General features: G+C 44.1%; 1 protein-coding gene across 2 annotated transcripts in view; it reads right to left on the bottom strand.

The window, feature by feature from the left end:
* Positions 1-24759, bottom strand: part of WRN (WRN RecQ like helicase) — a 106529-nt gene that overhangs the window by 6923 nt on the left and 74847 nt on the right. The window contains exons 24-34 of one of the 2 annotated variants that reach the window (XM_034771199.1): positions 22606-22776; positions 22429-22526; positions 21694-21769; positions 20658-20731; positions 19409-19481; positions 18920-19032; positions 16251-16365; positions 12465-12596; positions 8058-8220; positions 3950-4173; positions 580-672 (exon numbers count right to left, since the gene is read on the bottom strand). In XM_034771199.1, the coding sequence (XP_034627090.1) occupies positions 580-672; positions 3950-4173; positions 8058-8220; positions 12465-12596; positions 16251-16365; positions 18920-19032; positions 19409-19481; positions 20658-20731; positions 21694-21769; positions 22429-22526; positions 22606-22776 (1332 nt within the window). Of the gene's footprint in view, positions 1-579; positions 673-2228; positions 4174-8057; positions 8221-12464; positions 12597-16250; positions 16366-18919; positions 19033-19408; positions 19482-20657; positions 20732-21693; positions 21770-22428; positions 22527-22605; positions 22777-24759 lie in introns of those variants that run through there. The other variant, XM_034771198.1, reaches the window with a different exon arrangement.

Genomic DNA, 24759 nt, shown 5'->3' with positions numbered 1-24759 from the left:
TAAGATTCAAAATCCAAACAATTAATATTGCATACATGGAAAGTTCTTTATTTTGAAAATAAGCTTATGCTATAGTAAGGGAGGATATATAGTGCCTTCCACTTAATTAGGCCACTCAGAACATCAGGAAACGGAGCACTATTATTTCAAACACAAGGTGCTGAAACGTGTTGAGAAGCATTAGGCACCGTATCCCACAGCAGTTTTGGAGCCTTTAAATATTTGGTGGTGACTCAAAACTGCTTATTGCTCAGAGATGTTCTTTCCAGCAAAGGGGTTAGTTAATATATAGAGCTGGACTGAGATGTTTCTATCCACTAAAGTTTTTGTACAGCACCTATCACCCTATTATTTAAGTGCTGGGAAATTTCAACCCAAAATAAAGTTGTTCAGAAAGATATGAACATCAAAAATAGGGTGTTGGAATAGATAGGGTGTTGGGGATTGGTCCTGCTCTGAGCAGGGGGTTGGACTAGATGACCTCCTGAGGTCCCTTCCAACCCTGATATTCTATGATTACCCATCTCACTCACTATCAGCAAAACTATCACGTGTTATAATATAAAGACACAGATTTACCCAAGGTGAAGAATCCATATGTGGATGATCTTGTTTTGCTCCTTCCCTGGACACAAACTTGTATGTGTGTGTGGTTGGCTTCACTGAAATCCCCTTTAAAAGCAATAACAAATGTGAGATTGGTACTAGCGGGACACTGGGTTACTAGAACTAGCATCTCTTTCAAAGGCACTGAACTTGGCCCTAGGTCACAAATGAACAGGAGCTCAGTTCTCTCATCTTGTTAAAATACTTCGGTAAATTTATTGTGACTGTTAAAATGCACCATGCAAATAATTTCCCATCACTGGATCTGCTCTATCAGTTACAAACAGAAGTACATTTATGCTGAAATTGAAGTCTTTAGATCTGGCATGGAAGCAACTTCAGAAAACAACGAAAGCAGGAAGGAAAGCAGTAAACCAGCATGGCTAAGTGGCAAGACTCCAGAGGGTACCAGAGACAAAAGGATACACTTCTGGAAACAGAGACAGAACCCTGGCAAAACCAGTAAAATAGATTGAGAGCTTATGAGCGTTAAGATGAAATCCCCAGCAAAAGGCTATTAAAGAAACGCTGCAGTAGTTATGGGGTGACAGGCAAAGTACTGTCATGGATCAAAAATTGGCTAAGAGACAAGAAACGAAAAGTAGGAGTAAATGGTGAAGGTTCATCAGCAAGAGGTTAAGAGTGGGAACCTGAAGGTTCCATAGTGGATCCCATGTTATTTAATATATTTATTATTTAGAAAAGGTGCGAGCAGGAAGGTGGCAAAGTTAACAGATGATACAAAATTATTTACGTTAATGATGACTGGAGCAAAACTCACCTTTTTTCAGCTCAACCTGGAACACGTTCGTGCTTATTTTATCTCTGACAAAAGCCTCCACTTTTACTAGCATAGTTATTCTGCTTTTCAGAGCAACACAACTCCCCTGCTCGTGTAGTTCTAATGCCGCAGTGCCAGCATAGACATATGTACCCATGTAGGTATAAACAGCCCTTCAGCTGCAATCTCACAATGCTACATTCCCTTCATGAGTTGGAATGTTGGGAATCATTAGGAAAGGGATAGATGATAAGACAGAAAATATGTTGCCTCCATATAAATTCATGGTAGGCTCACATCTTGAATACTGTGTGCAGATCTGGTCTTCCCATCTCAAAAAAGGTATATTGGAATTGGAAAAGGTACAGAAAAGGGCAACAAAAATGATGGGAGATATGGAATAGCTTCCATATAAAGAGAAATTAATAAAACCTGGACTTTCAGCTTGGAAAAGAAAAAGACGACTAAGGGGGGATATGATAGAGGTCTATAATATCATGATTGGTGTGGAGAAAGTAAACCAGGAAGTGCTATTTACTCCTTCTCATAGCACAAGAACTAGGGATCACCAAATAAAATTAATAGGCAGCAGGTTTAAAACAAACAAAAGGAAGTATTTCTTCATACAACAGACAGTCAACCCGTGGGACTCTTTGCCAGAGGATGTTGTGAAGGCCAAGACTATAACAGAGTTCAAAAAAATAATTAGATAAGTTCAAGGAGGATCAGTCCATCAATGGCTATTAGCCAGGATGAGCAAGGATGGTGTCCCTAACCTCTGTTTGCCAGAAGCTGGGAATGGGCGACAGGGGATGGATCACTTGATTACCTGTTCTATTCATTCCCTCTGAAGCACCTGGCATTGGCCACTGTCGGAAGACAGGATACTGGGCTAGATGGACCTTTGGTCTGACCCAGTATGGCCGTTCTGATGAGTGACCTGTCAAGTACAGCTTTTGAACTCTGCTGCCCAGGGGGCACAGGGTCCAGAAGTCCACCTTGCTCCTAAATGCCTGGCACAGTCTTCAATCTATCTTAGGCATTCATAGGGCTCCATCACTGAGCACTTCACAATCTGTAATGTGTTTACCCTCACAAGACCCCTGTGAGGCACTGTACGATGGGGAACTGAGGCACAGGGAGCCTGAGTGACTTGGCCCAGGTGACACAGGAAGTCTGAACAAGGTTTTCATAATTCCACACAGGAGTAGGTAGTGTCTGAACAGTGCAGGAAGAGACACTTCTGAGCATTCATGTCATTTCCCCACAGGACAGGAAAGCACATGGGATCGCAAAAGCTTCCCCTCTCCACTTGAAGCTCAGAACAGCCCTTCTCGTGGAAAACACAGGAGCTACCTGGCTGAGAGCAGGAAAAGTTCCAGGATATTCCTCTTGCACAACTCCCACATACCTTTCTGGGGGGGATAGGGAAGGGGGGGAGGGAGAACAGGCTTACCCCTGCTGTAGAACAAGCAGGGAGTTTTCCTCCCCAGGCTTGTGGACACCAGGGGATCCGCACCACGCACAGACCACATGCATGGGCTCCCTGACCTCTGGGAATCATCTGTGTAACCCCAGCTCCTCTGTACCACCACTTGGATGGAGCCGTGCGGCAAGGGACTCCCCCGTGCAGCTGTCAATGGGACGCATGCTGCAGAGAATGGAGGGGCCGCAGGGCAAAGTTAAAGCAGGCTTAGGCCTAGTCCACACCATGAATGTTTACCAGCAATTCTGTTACCTGCCCCTATGCTGAGCACAACACAGCAGTCAGTGTAGACCAGAACTCACAGTGGGACAGTCTGCAGTACAAGACTTAAGCTACCTTCTTTTTTTGACAGTTCCCTGGCAGGGCTTGCCTGGAAAGAAGAGGATGATGGACAACCCTAAACCCAGTCCAACCCCTCCCCACCCATAGGTCCTTAGCCCCACCGACAGCTCTGCACGATATCTGAAGGAGGGAGGGACTGTGTTGCAGAGATGTGCAGTTCTCCCCTTTCCACTGTGTAAAAGGGTGTCAGCCAAGAAGGGTCCCCCTCCACCTGTGAGTCTTGGGGACATCACCTGACCCAAGGTACCTTGAAGTTAAAACATGAGAGATCACTCCCAGAGATGATGGGGGAGGCCAGTCTCCATTCGCCGCTCAGAAACTGTCAATTTGGTTGCCATCCAATGTCAGTTAAGATCTATGTACCTTAGACACCCATACTTTCAAGACCAGAGCAAATAAACAGCTATCAGGTGGCAGAAACTTACAGGCACTTCCAATATTGCCCAGAGCTGTATGTTTTTTTAGGAATACACTTACATTCTATGGTGTGTCTAGAATCTTAAACGTGCTGTTTTTAGAGGTTTCTCCTATGCAAAGCTGATTTCAGTGATTAACAATAGGTTGAAAACGTGAATTGTGATAAAAATGCAGCTACTTTCATTGGTAACCGAAGTTAATCAGAACACCACGTAAAGGCATTATAAAAAAGCCCCTTAAATCAAACATTACGATGTCTCTACGAAATAAATGTTCTTTTTGCAGAAGCAGACTGGTTTATAACCTGGTTTACTAACCCCTGTTTCCATCCATGACATTCCTTCCTTGATCTTCTGTGCTGGCCCCACGCTGGCCGGCAGCCCGTCACACTCAGCTGAGAGGCTTTTCTTGCCTAAGTCACACACCTGGCCCCGCTGCCCATTTCCACACCCTTTCTGCAGCAGCGCAATTGCCATCCGGATCAGGTACAGCTCGATATTCGCAGGGACCAGTGCTCTAATCGCTGTCATTCTGGTTCCATCTTGGAAGGAAAAAAAAGAGAGAGATTTGAATACATTCCCCAAGTTCCTGAAGTGCTTCTCCAAATTAGAGCTCCAGGAGCACTCCGTTGAGCTTTGGGGAGGAAGGTTCAACCTCAACAGCCAGTGAATTTTCCCCTCATTAAAGCACAGCATATTTTACAGCAGGGAATGGGTTAAACTACAGTTCACAGCTTGAACTTCATCAGAAAGGAAAACATTAGCCCAAATCAACAAATCCTGACCTCACTTATAGCCATGCAACCCCACTGCAGTCAAATCTGGTCCCATAAGCCATCAGCACTCTTCCCCCCAACTTTCCTTCCCCTACTCCAGCCAGGCGCTGTACTTTAAAGGCAGCTAGGCTCTTCTATGGCTTTCCTCTTATTTTAAGACACTGCATCGACAATGCCCTTAATTAAGTTTCTTAGTGAAGAGGAGCACTATAGGAGTCTGTCCACCTATGATTGGTAGTAGATGGAGCCAAAGGCTCACTGTAAACAAGTCATTTCAAACTTCTCTCTCCCGCTGATTCATCTGCTTTTCAGCAGCACTGGCCCGTGCAACCCTGACTTTCTGTCCAACTGAAATTGCCACACCAGTTGAGTTTATGCCATTGAAAGGGAGTTGAAGTTGTCTGGCTAGCCCTCTAACTGCTCCTAAAAGGGCTTCTGGGCTCATTGAAAAACAGGAGTGTGAAGGGGTCTGGAAATTTCAGAGAAACTAAAACTGACCAAAAGCTAAAAGGACACTTTTATAAAAAAAATAAGAAAAAAATAGGTCTCCAATATCTCCTTCTCATAGCGTAAGAATGTGTACCTGTACGTTGGTGCTTAAAAAGGTGGTGTGGCATTTTTGTTGTTTTATTTAAACAAAACATATTCAAAAAGGACCATGTCCAATCACGATATCAACTTTAACAATAAATGTTAGCCACAAACGTCTATCATTTCTTCATTTTTATCCAGAGCAGTGGTCATTTTCTCAGTTAAAAGTTTGTGTGTGTCTCTCATCTGCCCCCAAACCAGCAGCGGGCCCCCACACCTTGGGGTTGGGATAATGAACTGCCCTCCCGGCACTGGTTCCTAAGAACAGCCATCAGCCTCACCACCACAGACAACACATAACAGCACTTCTGGAATGCTTGCCACCTGACATTCTCACGGCACTCTGTGAGAAGCATTATTGTCCCCACTTATAGATACAGGTTGGGATTGTCAAAGGAGCCTCATGAGTTTTTGCTCCTTGAGGTGTATGTGAAATCCCAGCCATAACGCTTAGTATTTACAGTAAATACAGAGCTGTGCATGATGCCAGCTCTTTATGTGTTACCTCAATAATCTTTCAGAGAGTTCATTGTTACTACAAGTATCTGTGATAAAATCAAACTAACCGGAATAACATGCTCGCCACATGTTAAGGTCATGAAAGGCACTTTCTAACTGGATTACCTCCAACTCAGCCAAGTGCTTAGGCATTGCATCACATACAATATGTGACAGAGCCAGTATACTAGGAGTCCTTCGCAACTTGAGTATGTGCTCATTTGTCACAAATATCATTTGCTTTTACTTTGACATAACAAGGACTTATCTGTAATCACATCAGCCAACCTGGTGACGGCACATCCTAACAAGCCAAGCTCCCATGCTACAGGTCTGCCTGCACTCTCCTTAATACATCCCTCTGCAGCCTCTTCCCCCATTCTCAGAATCACCCCAATGATCGAGTGATGTCACTATCAATCACAAACCCTAATGTCATGGCCACCTCTCCATCTCAATCTCCTCACCCAACTCTCCCTTGCCCCTCTAATCATTACACACCATAAGGTGGCGCTGGTACCTTTCATGAACAATTTAATAGATTCACAGAGTTTAAGGTCAGAAGGGACCATTGGGATCATCTAGTCTGGCCCCCTGTATAACACAGGCCAGAAAACTTACCTGAATTAATTGCTGTTTAACTAGAGCAGATCTTTTATAAAAAATATGCAATCTTGATTTAAAGACTCCAAGCGATGGAGTATCCACCCACATCCTTTGGCCCATTGCTCCATCCAGTGATTGCCCTCACTGTTAAAAGTCTGCATCATCTTTCTAGTCTGAAATTTGTTTATCATTTAACAACTGCTCACACTCTGCTATCTAGAAATAAAGGGATGCACAGAAGACAAATGAATCATCTCTGGGAAATATTGACAATATTCTTCATTTTACTTAAAAGGGACTAAAGTAGTTTACATCCAAAACCTTACAGAAAAGCTTAACAAGTGCTCTCCTGATTTTTGTCGTTAAGTGGAAGTAGATTTGTTGCAGAACTTGTTGAACAGAGTGCGGCAGCCCAAACACCAGGCATTGTGTTAGCACATGGAAACAAAGGAGTAACTGACCATAAACGCAGCAGCCGCTGTCACTGTCCCAGCTGAATGAAGTGCACAGAGTTAAACACTCCACCCTGTGGAAGTAATTCAGATTTTATGGGGTTATCTGTAGTACAGATAAGAAACTTATCTTGACAGTGCTGGTTAACAGGTACAAAGCTGAATTGCTTCTGGAACCACAAGCCTTAGAAAGTGGCATGTGATCACTGACCTACCTACAGGTCAGCTTAGTGTACAAAGTCCAAAAATAATGGAGCCCAGCTCTACAGCAGAGAAATGCTGAGCTGGTGAGAATGAGTCTTCAGACTCCCAGAAATTCCTCTCCTTATTCTAAGCTCCACGCTTTCCTCCTGCAAATGTCAGTGACTCATGAATGGCCCTGGTAGAGTTGGGGGTGTGGAAAGAAGAGAAGACCTAGAGCATTCTTCCTTATTTTTACTGTGTAACGCCAACAGACCCCGGTCGTTGGAGGGGGGATTGAACCAGGGACCTCTGGAGTCTCTACCGCATGATCTAAAAGCCAACTGGCTCTTAATTAAGGCTGTAGAGCAGACTCATTTTTATCTCTCTCTCTCTCTCTCTCTCTAAGCGGTCTCGGTGGCTCTAGATGGGACAGAGCACCACACCCAGGAGGTGTGGGGGTTACAACTGTAATTGGTTTCCTTTTAAACAGAATGAAGATCATCATCAATATTTGCCATATTAGAGATCTGGGTTCTAGCTCCAGCTCTGCTAGAAGTGACAAATGCAACTTCTCCATTACCTCGCTTGCAATATGGAGGGATGAAAGCTGCTTCCTTCTGATGGGGAAACAACCACAGAGATGACATGACTCACCCAAGGCCAAGCAGTAGATCAGTGGAAAAGCTGGAACTCAAAACCCTGCTTTGGGGCTGCCAGTTGTGAGCTTAAATCACTAAATCAGGTGCCTATCTAACATTTATCAGAATTCTGATAGGTTTTAAAATGCAGGTAACAACCTATTTATTAGTCTATTTGTCTGGTTCTTTTCGTCACCCTAGTATCTTAAATGACCCAGGTTTGCAATGTGAGGAAATTTAAGATATTTTCAAGGATTCACTTGGCATGCTGCTGGTGCCTAAGTATAACTATTCACTGGGGCCAACGTTTTCAAACTCGGAGGCTGAAGTTAGGTGCCTAAATATGGACACAGTTAAAAAATTATGTCTGGATCTTTTTACATATTGTTGAGACACCAATCTTGTGTCTGCATTCAACTCAGAAGTTATTAAAGAAAAAACTTCCCTCCTCCTCTCCTTTATGGCTTGAGGCTGTGGCTTTCCATGCACCCTTATCTCCCATTGGCTTCACACCTGAGGGGAACGTCCTTTGCCCTGCCATGATCAGCCTGGCTCAAGAATGGGTCCTCAGAGTGATGAATTCTCACCAAAGGCACAAACAGGATACACAGGTTTCTTGTTTGCTTTATCCATATCCCAATGACTGTCATTGAGACCTTCAGACTAGAGCTGTGCTTCTCACCTGAGTTGATGGGAGGGTTTTGGATGATATCAGTAATAACCTTCTGAACTTCAGGAGTCAGACCCGCTCGTTCTAAGTCGACTGGGTAGCCAGCTTTCATGGCTTCGGATAAATGAGAGCCAACCACAGAGAGAGGCAGAGACCTGCTTTCACTTATACTCTTCTGGGGAAACAATGAGAGAAGAAATCTGAAGTGGTAAAAGTATAGGAGATTAACAACAAAAGAACCAAAGCTCTCTTTGAATCCCACCACTGACTCCTCACTTTCTCTATTATATGAAACATAAGCTTCTTCTCTTCACTTCCAATGCCTTTCACAGCCCATTCCCACTTACCTTTGAGCTTTCATTCAGTATCAAAAGGTTGGCTCCTGCCTCCAGTTGGCCCATGGCTCCATCCTTTATCACCCACTTGCTAAATTTTCAAACTAGCACCTTGGTGCTTTCTCCCATGCTCCGCATGCCTGGGAGGAGCTCCCCATAAACATCTGCAAAACTAACTCCTTATCCTTCTTCAAAACCTTCCTTAGGCTTGGTCTACACTGCATACTTACTTCACTATAACTATGACGCTCACGGGTGTGAAAAATACATACCCCTAAGCAACATAGTTATATTGACCTTAACCCCCCGGGTAGGCAACGCTGTATCAGTGGGAGAGCTTCTCCTGCCGACATAGCTCTCGCAGAGGTGGAGTTATGAAGCCAATGGGAAAGTGCTCTCCCGTTAGCTTACGGCGTCTTCACCAGACATGCTACAGCAGCAAAGCTGCATCTGTGCTGATGTTCATTTGTGGTGTAGACCTGCCTTCAAAAGTCTCCTTCGCTGTGATGCCTACACAAAACATGACAATGGTTAGGCTGCTGGTGTGCTGCAATCACTGCCTGTCATGTCTTGATGTTTTCTTGTACTCTCCCTGCCTGTCTGTATTCATCTGTTGTTTCTTCTTTTATGCTTAGATTGCTCCGAGATGCTCTTTAGGGCAGGGATTGTCTTGTTGTTCTGTTTGTACAGCCCCTAACACAGTGGAGTCGTGGTCTGTGACAGGGGCTCCGAGGCACCATGGTAATACAAATAATAAATGATAATGCAAGGTGCTGCTGCTTCACAAACCAACAGCAAGAACAGGAGACCATCACATTCGACTATACAACAAGAACTCCAAACCACATCACAAGGCACATTTTTCTGATCTCTTTCAGACACCGAATCCAATTTGTAAAGAGATTTCATTTCGAAAGATTATTTCTGGCTTGGAGAGCAACTTCTCACTGTGACCCTGAAATCCCATGCGTAGAAAGGATTCTGCTCTGCATTCAAATGTCTAAGGAGCAGAACCCAGAACTCCATCCTCTAGCAGTGGCCATGGAGCCGCTCCAGACTCACTACTACACTGTCATGGGGCTAGAGCAAAAAGAGACAATGAGCTGTTGCCAGAACCTACATGCTACATTGGGCCACTGCATCTCCATGGTTTGCACTATACCTCTGGCCTGCTCACAATCACCCCTACACTGCTACGGAGACAGTCACCACCAAGCTCTGCTCTGCTACCTGGAAGAAGCGGATCAATCCCTGAGCACGGCAGTCTGCACCATGCAAACGGAATCATATTTTCACCGCATATGGGGCCATCCACAGCTATTTCCGGGGCTACAGGACGTCATTGGTGATGGAGAGACAGTTTAAGGTCAACCTAGTAGCTGTAACTGTATAATCAGCTCAGCTCACTTGTAACGTTCGGTTTGTTAAAGCCCAAAACGTCCCCCAATAAAGCAGCCAATTATCTACACCTTAACTGCAAGAGATCTGTAAACGCAGCAACCCTCACCGAATCCTAATGTGTCTGTTGGCACCACCGGAATAGAAACGATAACAAACAAAAGCTGAGTGTTTCAAGTTCTTTTAGGTGGACTCCATTACCCACAATCTTAGGGCAACCTCTTTGATTTTGCTTAACTAGAGTTGGATTTTTTTACAGGATGGATTTAAAATTAATTATTTTCCCGAGAATTAGGCTTTATGTTTCTTTTATTGACTTTCCCCCAGACAATACACACAGGGGAAATGCAATAATCACGGTTATTTGATCCTGGGCATCAAATTACCTAACACTAATTGTTCTATTGCTTCTCGTTAATTAGTCCTTGGGCATTTTAATTTAGGGACTATCTGACAAGGTTCACTCACGCACTCTTGGAAGGGACAAGAGGAGCTTGACGCTATTTCAGCATCATACTAACGGATCAACGAGCGATAAAAAGTGAGAGGCTTAACAAAAAAGATATAAAAGCAATAGATTATGGAACACTCCTTCGAAGGGCACAAAGCAACATGCCTATTTCTCCCAGTGTGTTATGGCTCTCTGCCTACACAACAAATTAATAAAGAGTTAAGGTCACGTTATGATTAGGAAATGGAGGTTGGCTATTTGTAAGTGGAGTTCTTTGAGACAGACTCTTGCATGTTCACTTCTGCGATGCACTGACTGGAAGCAGCCAGGACAGTGCCACCTTCTACCAGCAGTGCATGTCAGTGCACGTCCCTCCCCCACCCCCAGCATTGGGGCGCGTTCTGTGGATGTGGCTATAAAAGAGGGGCTTGGCGCTACTGCCCTCTCAGTTCCTTCCAACTACTACAGTGGAATACCAAGTAACAGTGACATTAGGACACCGCAGGAGCAAGGAACGCAGGTGGGGAGTGTGAATACGAAGAGTACACCTCAAAGAATTCCAATTACAAACACCCAACCTTCACTACTTCTTCGAGTGTCCTCTGCACATTCCCACTCTTGGGATAGTTTGACAAGCAGTACTGTAAATAAGGAAGAAGGGAGCGGAGTTTTAATTAAATAATGACTGAAGGACCACTCTGCCAAACTGCTTCAGAGCTGGATGCCAGATCCAATGCATAATGTCTTGTAAAAGTGTGACTTGAACTCCATGGAGCAGCCCTGCATATTTCAATATGAGGAATATGTTTGGAGACTGCTACAGATGTACCTGCCCTTCTAGTAGAATGGGTTCTAAGAGGACCAGAAGGAGAAAGGGAAGCTTTTTGGTAAAACTCCTCAATACAAAGTCTAACCCATCTGGATAGGGACTGTGCTGAATGGCCTGACCCTTAGAAGTACCAGCAAATGAAACAAATAACTTGGACGCAGACATGAAGTTCTTCATTCTATTCTAGTAATATAAGCTAAGAGCGCTCTTGTAAGCAATGTAATCTCAACTCCCCTTTATGTGAATTAGGTTTAGGAAAAAAATGCAGGTAAATTTATACTCTGATGGATACGGAACTCCGACACTGCCTTTGGAAGGAATTTAGGATGTGGCCTAAGATCACTTTATCTTTATGAAAAGTACTCTGGGGAGGGTGGTCTGCCATCAATGCATACAACTCACTAATTCTTCTAGTGGAAGAAATTGCTATTATGAAAAGCTGTCTTTATAGAAAGATGAAACAGAGAACAATCCCGTAGAGGTTCAAATGGGGAAGATATAGGTACATTAGTACTAAATTCAAATTCCATGGAGGGACCGGGTCATGAACTGGGGAATACGGATTCAATAAACCAGACTGTATGAGAAGGTGGCTTTAACCTTTACATGAGTATATACTGCTGCTATTGCTGACAGGTGGACTTTAATCAAGGGAAACAAACCCATTGTTTTTAAGTGTACCAAGTGTTCCAAAACCAGTTGTGTAAGGGCTGAATCTGGGTCAACATTCCTATCCGCTGCCCAAATAATTAATCTTCTCCATTTAAACTCTTAACTTCTCTCTGTCCTTGCGCCATCTGCCCACCCCTTGTATGAACTACAGAGAGGTGCCTACCTGGTGAGCAGACCTCCAAATCTTCTCTCTTGGATCGAAGAGCTACACTTGGGTTGATGCCTGGGGACCTCTCTCTGCTGCAAGGGCAGATTTGCCCTTAAATGCACAAAAGGTAATTCCAAGTCACGGTTCCCAGAACTGTGCAAATGAAGTATTTTGTGCACTACCAACTCCTGAGTGCCTGTCTTAGCCGATGTGAGTAACATGGCTGAGATCAGGGTGCAGAAAGAGTCACAGCTTTGGAAGTCTCCATCAGAAAGTTGCACTGATATTTCGTCTTTCAATTTTGCACTGAATTTTCGTGTGGGGCTTTTTTCAGGCCATTCGACTCTTACATGGAGGTACAATGCAAAGGGTTTGATTTTTTATATCCAGAACAGGGACATGGCACTCACCAGCCTGGGGCTCATCGGCAGTGTAGGGAGAATTTAAGGGAACAGCAGCAACTCACTCAGTCTAGCCCTCAAGTCTCATGTTTTAACAAGTTTGCAATCCCCATACATACAATATTCCCACCACCTACTTTAGACAACCAGCATATCCACATCCCCACCAATGGGAAATAACTTACCAAAGACTGGTTCTTCTCGTGGAACAGCATGTACGTTATGAGCTGCGACTGTGGAAGGGGGCTGCACCCACCTCTCTTCTGGAGGACTGCTGGCCGCTTTTCCCTAGATCCGCAAGTAGGGAATGAGTCCATCTTTAAGGTGACAAACAAGAGTTAGCAGGAATAAAGCCCAAGAAATCATCCTGTCGGGTCATCTGCTCTGGAATTGGAAATGGAAGAGCTAGACTTTGAGCAAACTAAACTGTACAATCAGACTGTGTTCCACACAAAGAGTAGAACAATCCCAAGATGGTGCTTATAATTCATATGCACACGCGCACACACGCGCACACACACACACACACACACACACACACACAGGTGTGCTGAAGCAAGCTATAGGATAGTCTGCTTACATACCCGAGGAGTCACAAAATAACTGGTGTCTGGACTGACACACACCGGACTGGTTTTTAAAGTTTCTGAATTATAATAATAGAATCATAGAATATCAGGGTTGGAAGGGACCTCAGGAGGTCATCTAGTCCAACCCCCTGCTCAGAGCAGGACCAATCCCCAGGCAGATTTTTGCCCAAGATCCCTAAAATGGCCCCCTCAAGGATTGAACTCACAACCCTGGGTTTAGCCGGCCAATGCTCAAACCACTGAGCTATCCCTCCCACCACTACACTGTTAAAAGAGTTTGATACTCGTATGTACTGTAATATAGTAATGCAGAGTAATCTTTTATTTTTAAATAAATACGTGTTTTTGTGTATTCTGAATTAAGAATTTAAAAAAAAAAAACTTGACAAGACTCCTTCTCCCAACCTCACGCCACACGCACACAGTTCTGCCTCTACCAAAGGGGCCAAGACAGCCTACATCCCAGCAACCTGATCTGTGAAGCAGAGAGAAAAAACTCCTCACAACAGTGAGAAACACTCATCTCTACCCAACCACAAGCAATTCAGCAGGCACTCTTCCTGCCTGGATGTATCTGCTGGTTGGGACTCTGCAGACGCTAGAGTGGAGAAGAAGAATCCTTTCACCTCTAGGGTAGCATAAGAGTGCAAAAACTCAGAACATGATTTCTGCCACTGGCAGCACAGAAGCTCCCCTGTGCATTGTCTGTCGCCACAATGACCAGCGACAAAAGCACACTGGGACAGGGTGCCACCATATGGATAGTAATGGACAGAATAATATCTAGCTCTTTATCTAGCGCTTTTCGTCATTAGATCCCCAAAGCACTTCACAAAGGACGTCAGTATCATGATCCCCATTTTACAGTTCACAAAACTGAGGCATGGAGCAGTGAAATGACTTGTCCAAAGTCACAGCAGATCAGCAACAGACCGCAGACCTCCCAAATCTAAGTCCAGTGCTCTGTCCACTAGGCCACAAGAAGAGAATCACAAGGTTCAACGAGAGTATTGAAAGAGTGGGTCCACTGGCCAAAGCATCCTTCAGAACAGTCAGGTCCACCTGTCTCCCAGGATGGACCAATAAAATGGGAAGCAAAGATGAGTCCTGCCCTCAAACCAGGACAGGCAATAGTCTGACCCTGACAAAGGCGAATTCCATAGGTCTCAGTCTTCAACCCCAACCCAAATATCAAATCTGGGATGTAACCAGCTTTGTGTGCGGAGCCAGAAACATCTGAAACAGTCCCATGGTTGTCATGGCAGCAATGAAATAATGGACCCATCTAGACCAGTTATTTTTTGAAAGGACATTCAAGACACTGAGGACAATCAGCTCAGTGGCTGAAGCACCAAACCAGACAGGAATTCCATCAGCTCCGCAAGGAAACCTGAGTGAAGAAAGACACCAGCACAAGCTACATCTGAGACTGGTCCTAGGACTCAAGAGGGACCCTGACAGGAGTTCAGTGATGGTGTTTGTGTCTGTGTGTGTGGAGGGGAACCGCCTACATTTAAGATCAGATGCGAACAGCACAGCCCCAGGACTTCTGCAGTCCTCCCTATAATTAGAAATATCCATTTCTTTCCGCTAGAGATTTGCCAGCCACTATGTTTAGGGCCACATCCTGCAGTCTGTCTTTACTGGAAGTTTTGCCTGAGTGAATAACTGCAGGCTTTGGTCCACATTTAGCACCATAAATCAATACCGTTTAAAAGAACAATGGCTAACAAAACCCATTTTGCTTGTTTTCAAATATGAGCCATTGAAAGTCAAGAGCGGGAATGCTGATTGTATATAAACCGAGCCACTTTGAAAAAGAGCATTGATGACAAAAGAGCTCAGTCTGCAATTTACCATGGATCCTAAAAAACAGGCTGCATAGTTACGAGCTATTTTAAGAAAAACTGGATGCTTGCCACGCACTATTTTAGGGAGTTTATATATGATTTCTAAAAGAACGGAAAGCAAGCTTGGGGAACTGGTGAATAATCAGGCCTCCTCTAGGTGTAACAAGATGTGTGCATTGATCCCAGATTCAGAAGATTTCATTCCCAGAACTGGCTGGCTAGGAACATTGGTGTACCCAAGCATGGATTAATTTCTAACCTCTCCACTGCTGCCATCTGACCTTCCTTCTTGGGGAAGTAACAGTGAGGTTCCTTTCTCTGTTACCAGCACCACACGGGCATGTTGAATGTGGCCATTAGCAGGTTCCATTTAAAAGAAACCTTGTTGTAGGGCTCATCTCACAGCAGGTATTATTGCTCCACAGCTGCCAGGAGGAGGGGGGTTAGACCAAGTGTTTCCTCATTTTCTAGTCCCTTCGCCAGATAGAGAGATCAAGCCAAGCCTTGAATTGCTAAGGCCTACATGGATTTAGATGAGAGTCCCCCCCACCTTAGGGATGAGGCTCTCAACACCCCAGTGTTTTGCTTGTTCTCCAGGCCAGCCACGGCCGTTAATCTGTTCCACAGGTATTTATATAGAACGTATCCAGTATCATTATGCACTGCGTAACCTGGAACTTCTGGATCAAAATGATTTCCACGGCATATGAGAAGAAATGAACAGCTACAGGCATAGGTGCTGGAACAAGGGGTGCTGCCGCACCCCCTGGCTTGCTATGGTTTCCCCCATACACAGGGTTTACAGTTCGGTTCAATGGCTCTCAGCCCCCCCACTGTACACATTGTTCCAGCGCCCCCGGCCACAGAGAAGCTTGTAATCATGACATGCCAAGCCCAGGGTGTGGGAGATCAAGCTTACCCACCCATCCCAGTAGCCACTTGTCAGTTATTCAAGGAGTGATGAAGATAGCCCCTTGAGTAACCTACAGGATGCTTAGCTATGATGTACATGAGACGGTCATATCTCAGGAGGGCAGCTACTTCGCCACAGACAGATTGGGTAAGAGAAAGGAAGAATCCTTAACAAGAGATGGGAGAAAGAACATGGGAAACAGGAGAACATGAAGGGAAAAACAAGGGCATGAAGAAATGAAAGGAGAGGAGTCGATATTGTCTTTTGAAAACTTCTTAAGAAACTTGTTTAGAAGTACACTTTCTCTGGTCTACTTGTCATCCTCCACACTACCAACCAGACGAGCTGGATGTCACTACCCGGGCCCAGCAGTTTCTTGCTGCAGAGGAAGCACAATCAACCCCGAGAAGGAGTGAGAGGAGGCTTTGCTCAATATCAGCAACTTGAGGTGATTCAGGAGGACTGTTCACAGGCTACAAGAGTCCTGTCCTGTAACTGGAGGAAGGACCGGGACTATGCCAGAAAGCCTGAAAAATGGGACTTGTAAATCCCAAGGTGAGGTAGATCACAAGGGCTCCAGCAGAGAAGCAGAAGGCTTTGCTGAGGGAAAAATCTTACCTCCAGATTATTTGCATGGCAAAACTCCTTGATATCATCCAGGAGAGGAACCAACATGGCAGATTTTGCTTCAGATACGCCATCAATTCTCTTCACATTTTCAACAGTCGTAGGCCTATTTCGGGTAGAACAAGAACACAATGGAGAGTTACCGGGCTTTGCTGGTTTATGTTTTGGAACATGGAGTGTAGAACAGAACAGGAATGACAATCCCCACTTTAACCACAGATTACACTGACAGGTGATCACTCTGCCATCACGGCACGGTCTGAGTTTTAGTCATGTTATTTTTCAAAGTTCTTATAAAAAGATCTATGGAGGAAGCGTGTGGCTTTTTGCTAGGGCTTAATATTTTCTGGCACATACATTATTTTGCAACTAAGGACTAATGTATTTTTTTTAATGTTCTGTCATGGCAAACTAGCTATAAACTGGGCTTCAACCACTTGCAGGGGTCAAAAAGGGATCCCCTCCACAATGTATTCTGGGTTTTCTGTTTTTATCTTCTTCCCCTGAAGCATCAGAGATGGCCACGGCTGGAGACAGGACACTGGACAGGGAAGATCAGGGCTCTGAAGTGGCACCGAGCATTCAGTCTCTCAGGGGCTCGGCTGGCTGGTTCTTGCTCACATACTCAGGATCCAGCTGATTGCCATGTGTGGGGTCAGGAAAGACTCTTCCCCAGGTCAGACTGGCAGGGACCTGGGTTTCACCTTCCTCTGCAGCGTGTGGATATAAGGGTCATTTGCCCGGGTTATCTGGGTAAATCTCATCTATCGTTTCCCTGCCACTGCAGGGACCTCAGTCCCTGGTGCACCTCAGTCCCTCCTGTTCTCTCCCGGTGACACTTTACAGCCCCGTCTCCTATGGACTGTATATCTTTAGTGTAATTTTGATAGTTGGGTTTGGTGAGAGGGTGCTAGGTGGAATTGGTGGCTTGTGATATACAAGAGATCTGGCCAGATGATCTGGAAGTCCCTTCTAGCTTTAAACTCTATGGGTTTGTTTAGACGGCATAATAAACCTGTCTGTGTGACCTGCACTTGCAGATTCGGTTTTTCCAAGCCTGCACTTGAGTGTCCATACTGCACAGGAAACCCAAGCCTCACCCCTGTGCTGGCACAGCCAGACTGCACTACGCAGACCCAGTCACAACTTCAGCTTCTGCAGGTGAATACCATCAAAACCTGGGTTCCTCGTGCCCTCACCAGCTGTAGCTTGGACCATAGTGCATTATGGGAGAACTTGTCTGCCTAGCCCACAGGAACTGAGCAGAAGTGTTTTGATGGTTTTTGCCGGCGAACATATCCAGCTGAGCCGTTTTATGTCTGCATGCTCCCAGCAGCTGGAGCCATCAACATGGATCTCGACCCTGTGAAAGAACTTCTCCACCTCATGCTGTCAGTCCTATTTAGGGACACCGGTGGGGCACCTATGACTTTGCATTAGGCAACACACTGCAGAACCAGTTGCAGCTGTTATAGGCTGGGTTGTCTTACAATACTTGCTTTTATAGTGGGGAATCATGTAAGGAAGTTCATTTCTTCTCTCTATCTTTCTGGAGACTTTTACTGTAACACCCTGATTATTCATTTGTAGTACAGAAGTGCACAGAGTCCCTGGTCAGGTGACGGGGTAAGAGAGAGTCCCTGTCCTGAAGATCATACAATCCAAATGAAGACAAATGCAACAAGCTAATACAACGAACAAGCAGAGGGAGCAGGGAAAGAAGGGTTGAGCAGGGTACACTGCTGCTTCCCCTGCACCCCCATCCCCTCTCCAGCCAGCCGGGAAGGCATGGTTACAAAGGCTGGATACAAGAAAAATTTGCAGGTTTTAGTTTTTTCCCCAAAGCTACAAGCAAGAGGCATGTCTGATGCCCACAAGCCCTTGCTGGCCACCTGCCTGGTCTTTACCACTTGGTGATTTACCATATGCAGCATGGTAGAAGTGGGTCTTGAAGAAGGAAGCTGCTCTACAGTTTAGTTCAGGGAGAGGCTTCATGCATAAACAGTGGCTTGGAAGAAAGCATGAATTTGCTTGTGGGAGAGGCTGATAAATGGACTACGAAGGCAGACATCACTGGCGGTGGTAAAGGCTGACATGACCAGATACTTTCAGAAACAAGTATTGTAACAGAGTAATTCATACATGCAGTCAAATTTCACCTGTAGAGCTAAACCAACGTAAGCAATAACTGCAACGCTGTTCTATCTGCATAACACCTGCGTTCACATAGCTCCCCACACATGTTGAACGGAGGTAGCTACGATATCTTTGGTGCTACTAAAAATGCTAATAAACTTTACGCATACATTTTCAGAACTTATGTGATCACAAAATTCAGACACACACAGCAGAAGCGTTCAGTTTGAGGAGTTCTTCCTGCACCTCTTGATAGTAACAGTGTACCAAAATGAGAATCCATTAAAGTTTTTCTTCAAAATTCAGTCAGATTAGTAATTCTGCTGATGCAGAAAGTTACTGAACTGGAAGCATGTGGAAAAACAGAATTCCTCAATATGTTTATGTAAAACACCTAAAATCTATGGCACATGAGAAGTAATGCATCATCATCATTTTCTGTTACTAACGTGGCTTGAAGGAATGAGGGTAAGACTCTAGAACATCTTTGGACTTACGTGTGGTTTTCAAACTGAAGACTTTACCTTATCTTGGCCATGTCCACCAGTATTTTATTTGTTGCCAACACAGCCGGAGGAATATCCTTCTCACTGGCTAGCTTCTGTCTGGCTGCCAGCAGCTTGCCATATAGAACAGTCTGTAAAGAACAAAGCCAAAGTATGAATACATGTAAGACATTACTTTAAAGAACACTTTAAGTCAAGGACTTAGATGTGATTAAAGTATGGGAAGAAAACGTCTACATGAGAAAGCCAACTACAGCCCAAAAATGAAACAGATAAGCAGTCAGAATCTAAACCATATCCACACAATGTTTAATTATCATCAAGGACTCCAGTTTTAGGCACCTTCCTAAAGTTTAGTGTAACAGCTGAAAAATCCAGTTTAACAGCAGTTTTTCTGGTTGACACTTTGGAGGGACAAGGAATTGTCTCTAGGAATGTGTTAGACATACACAAGCACAATTTAAATGCATTTCTTACACAAGCAGATGCCCTGTTTAATAGACTTACGTGCAGTTCCTTCTCTCTGGATGAAACAGCAGGTTCGGGAGACTTCAGTTTGATTGGTGACTGCACCAGGTCACTATTAAATTTAAAAATAAAATAAAACGTGATATTCATATTCCTATTAGATCAACGTATCAATTCACTTTGTACCAGCTCTGCTCTGCTGAGATTGGTAGGTTTGGGAGTCCTAGTGTATATGAGCCAGCCAGACCTGTGGTCTCAGCCTGTCTAGTTGTCATTTGCATTAAAACACATCTGCACAGACACAGAGTCCACACTGGTGTTATCCTGGTATAACTACAGCAGTATAATTATAGCAGTATAGCTATGCTGCTAAATTTCTCCATTTAGGCTATGTCCACACTGTACCCCTTACAGCAGCCTGGCTGGGCCACGAGAGCCACACCGTTATGAAGTGCACAGGAACAAATGATTCTTATATTTTATATTATCCTGATCCATCCAAAAAAATGTATCACATTTCCAAGTTATCAAAAAATAGAAACTAAGCAAAAACCAAGTGACTTGGAATAAATAAGTTATTTATAGCTTGGTTTTTAATTAATGTTTGTTATGTTTATTTCCCTTGCATTTGGATTTAAAATATCAACAAATGAAAATGTGTCTTAATTTTAGAGTTTAAACACACCCCTAAAAATCACACCCAAAACAGACTTAATTAACTCTGCATTTAAAAAGGCTCATGGACTTGTATTGTGCAGAAAACAAGGCCTGTTAAGATTTTTGAACAGTTATGGTCTACTTAATTGTATGATATAAATGTTCAATTACTGGTTCATATCAGGTAATCAGCAATAGAAGTATTTTATAGTCACTTTTTTAAAATTAATGTGGGATGTTTTAAAGAGCCATTTAACACACTGTAACCCTACCTACTTCAGCGCATAACCTAACTTACATTTTGTGACATTTTAGCATGTTATGTGAGGCAAAATTAAGTGTTTTTCTAATTTACCTATCAAAATTATTTGCTCTCTTAATGCTGTTTTACCGGTCTTTCAGACAGACAGATTATGCCATGTTTCTTAAAGGTTAAATGAAGTCTGGCATGCGTACAGCACTTATTTTCACACTAATGATTTGAGACATTGAAACAAAAAGTTAAGTTTACACCACAAACAGACTTACTTTCTTCTCTGACAGTTGCTCTACAGATACCACCTTCACAACACAGGAAAGAAGGAATAAGTAGAGAAAGAGATATGAGTAGAAATAATTTAGTCCATTGTACCTTTCATTTGAGACATTGCCTCTTGTAGAAATTTTACTTGCTCCTTGATAAGAAAACATTTCTTGCAAATATGTCTGTTAAAAAAAAAAAGTCAGAAAATCAAAGAAGGTATCGACATTTTTCCCCATACAAATATTAACAGTAAAATATTCATTTACATTTTTATACCAATTTGTTTAAAAGATATTCAGTGAAGGAAGGGATCAATTTTTTTCAAAACACACTACAGTCTGTTGCATAACGGAAAAATTCTTTCCTCTTTGTACCTGGTGTCCCTCTAGTACATTATTACAAATATACACCATACATGAGTAAAAAGCAGATGTGTGTTACAGTATGTTGATTCTCATTAGAAAACAGATTTAAAGTTTCTAACCTTAGTCACAGTATAAGAGGAAATTGTAATAAAACAACAATTTACAGAATCAATGAACAAACACTTTATATAAACAAGTCACTATGGTAAAATATGTTCATGTTAAGAAAAACTGAGAAAATCTAACAAATTTAGAATTAAGGTTCCTTCTCAGCCCCTTGCACTAATGTAGGCATTGGAGTTTCACCCCATTTTCTGAAACCCCTTAGAAACTGTAGTGGCGGTCTTTACGTTTAGTTTAATCCCAGATAAATAGCTTAATCCAGAGTTATGGCTGAGATTGCACTATAGACAGTATTACTGCTGTTTCTCATTCCCTCATTCCATGTCATCTGTAAACATTTAGATTACAAAATCCCAAGGAAGGGATTGTGATTTTCCATGTCTTTTGTGAAGTAGGTAGTGCATATTTGGGTGTTAATACTACACTTCACTTTCACACATTAATGTGTTCAGTGTACCAATTATTTTGTTCACCACACAACTATCATACAAATGATTTGTAAATCCTATATTCTGTGCTGCTTTACTGTGTATCTTAAGCTTTCAAATATGTGGAGAAGACTTTATAGCTAGATATACTGATCTGTTAGCTCACATGCCCGTCACTAAAAAGAATAATGAAGTGTATGATGAGTAATATTTTTCACAAATACAGACCTGTTTCTCTGGTGTCAGCTTTATTGACCTCGTATCTGGTGAATGTGGTCCTGCAACCGAAGTTATCTGTCTATTGCTGTAAGAAAATGAATTCAAATGTATTCAAAACATATAAAAAAATAATCACTCTGACATGAAGGCTGACATTTCAAAATACACCTGGGGAGAGGATGGTTTCAGAATACAAAGAGCAAAGAAGGGTAACTGGTGCGTGACCTTCCTCAGAAGATTTTGAAATTGCTTGTCGTCATCAGGGGGTGACAGTGAAGCCAATGCAACTCCTTGTCTGGCGATGAAGATGACAATCCTGTTGGAGCTGGTGGATCCACAGGATCCTGTGTTATGGTTCCTCCTCTTCCTCCATTAGTTCTTAAGGAAGTTCATGATATTCTCTGCATGGAGAGGGCTGTCTAGACTCTCAATGGGATCACAGAGATTTGGGATGTCACATATATGGATCCCATAGCCCCAGTAAGGCCAGTGTGACAGGTAATATGGAAACTGGGGTAGTCCCCAAGGAGGAGGGAACCATTGATACCATTGATTCTGAGGAGCATAGTCCCTCTTATGCAAGCAAGACCGTGCCCAAGAGACACGCCCTCCCCACCCCACAAAAAAAACCTTAGTGCAGAAACAACCTCCTCCTTGGCGCAGGCAGTCTCCAGTAGCAGGATTCACATATTTGTTCTCCCAACATAAAAGTGACACATGCATAATATATATGGCTGTAGTTACCTTTGGGTGTGAGGTTTCCTTAGATATAGTTCTTCACTGGGCTGTAGCAGAAGGGTCCGACACAACTCACTCCTAGCTTTACAGAGCCAGTCTCTACCCTGTGGGATACAGACCAAGTCACTCAACTTTACATTCCCAAAAGAAACCTCTGACAGGAAGGTTTTACAACAAGATTACCTTCTTAGTCAGCTCACACAGAGTTGCAAATCTGCTTTGACAGGAAACTTCTTTAAGGAAACCTTCATTGATGAGCTGTCGGCCCAAAGCCTTCCACCAATTCTCTGGCCAGTCCTTTCCACTACCAAAGAGAGCGTGAGTTCGGTACTTGTCTGGGAGTCGCTGGGAATTCTGAAATCATTCAAACATTTTGGTCAGACTCCTCAATTCCTAGAAAAACTACTCCACCATAACTGGTAAAGCACAGAAATAGTCATGCAGTCCTGCACGAATATAAGCCATCATTACTAAAATGAGGAAATGAAAGTTGAAGAAGACTGAAAATGCCAGAACTATGGGAGAACCCCTCCAAACATGATAATATATTTGGCAGAATCATTTAATACCCATTAAAAATGGCTGAATTTGAAACTGTTGAATCTGAATCCTTCCCTTTGTTCGTTGTTAGAGCAAGGGCCACACCAATGTACCTCACTGCTGTCACTTGGAGTGACGACAGGGTACTTTCCTCTGTGCTTATTGTGACAAAGGTCCTCCTCTATCTTGGTGGGTCCTGAGCTTATTGACGGATTTTCTTGCCTCAAAGATTCACCATGTGGGTTGGGGAACAGCCCAGAGACCTTCCCCTCTGGAAGAACCCACAGTCCAGGTCAATTGGGAGGTTTGGGGGGAACCCGGGCCTGCCCTCTACTCCGGGTTCCAGCCAAGGGGCCCTGTGGACTGCAGCTATCTATAGTGCCTCCTGTAACAGCTGCATGACAGCTACAACTCCCTGGGCTACTTCCACATGGCCTCCTTCAAATACCTTCCTTATTCTCACTACAGGACCTTCCTCCTGGTGTCTGATAACGCTTGTGCTCCTCAGTCCTCCAGCAGCACACCCTCTCACTCTCAGCTCCTTGCGCCTCTTGCTCCCAGCTCCTCATACTCCCACCACAAACTGAAGTGAGCTCCTTTTTAAAACCTAGGTGCCCTGATTAGCCTGCCTTAATTGATTCTAGCAGCTTCTTCTTAATTGGCTCCAGGTGTCCTAATTAGCCTGCCTGCCTTAACTGGTTCTAGCAGGTTCCTGATTACTCTAGTGCAGCCCCTGCTCTGGTCACTCAGGGAACAGAAAACTACTCATCCAGTGACCAGTATATTTGCCCTCCACCAGACTCCTGTACCCCACTGGTCTGGGTCTGTCACACTATTCATTCCACTTCGGGGCCTTCTGCCAAGACTGCCTAAGGACTGTGGCCACAATTTGCTCGTCTGATAGGATCCAGGGCCACCACTCCCGCTAGCATCTCCTGAACCCAGTACAGAGAAGATCCCCAATTCTGAAAGCACAAGGATCCAGGTTGCGTCTCTCTTCCCTCCTCCCCTTGGGTGGACTGCAGAGAAGAGCCAGTCAGAGACTCCAGGTGGTAGGGGCAGAAGCAGCCAAAACAGGGACTGCTGCACTGGGGGGGAGGGAGAGAGGGGGGAGGGAGACTTTACAGAGTAAAATGAGGCCCAGCAGGGGCCACCCTTCTCCCAGCACCCTTCTGGACCCAGAACGGTGCAGGGGAGATGCTACATGCACACTCTGGGGGGCACTAGACCCACTGGCTGTGGCCTCAGCAAGCCAGCAGCCAAAATGGGGATGGGTGGGGCAGAGTTTGTAGGCAGCGCAGCCGAGAAGAGGTTTAAGGAGGGTTTGAAGATGGATAATGAGGTAGCTCTTCCCAAGCATGATAGGCAGCATGGGAGGAAGCATGAAGGCACTTGTTTGAAAACTTAACAAGTGGATGATGGAAGCTGACATCATGGCCCAACTGGAAGCTGTTGTCAACATCCTGATAGTGAATATGAGATACTAGGTCAGGGACAATAGAGTGCGAAGGGCCGTGAAAGTGAAGCCACGCAGCTTATGTTCGATGCGCTAGAGAAGGGAGAGCCAGTGGAGAGATTCCAAGAGAGAAGTGACTTGGTCAAAGTGATGGGCTAGGAAAATGATCCATGCAGCAGCATTCTCAATGTATCAAGACAGCATTTGTCAAGGCCCAAGAGAAAGATGCTGCAGTAATCAAGGTGTGAGATGATGGGAGCTTGGCTGAGAGTTTAGCTGTGCAGATGGACAAGAAAGGCCATATCTTAGACCTGTTATGCAGAAACAATAGGCAAGATTTA

The sequence above is a fragment of the Trachemys scripta genome, chromosome 5, assembly GCF_013100865.1.
Source record: "Trachemys scripta elegans isolate TJP31775 chromosome 5, CAS_Tse_1.0, whole genome shotgun sequence".
Taxonomy (NCBI): Eukaryota; Metazoa; Chordata; order Testudines; family Emydidae; genus Trachemys; species Trachemys scripta.
The sequence above is the reverse complement of the archived record's forward strand: the minus strand, read 5'-3'. Positions and strand labels throughout refer to the sequence as shown.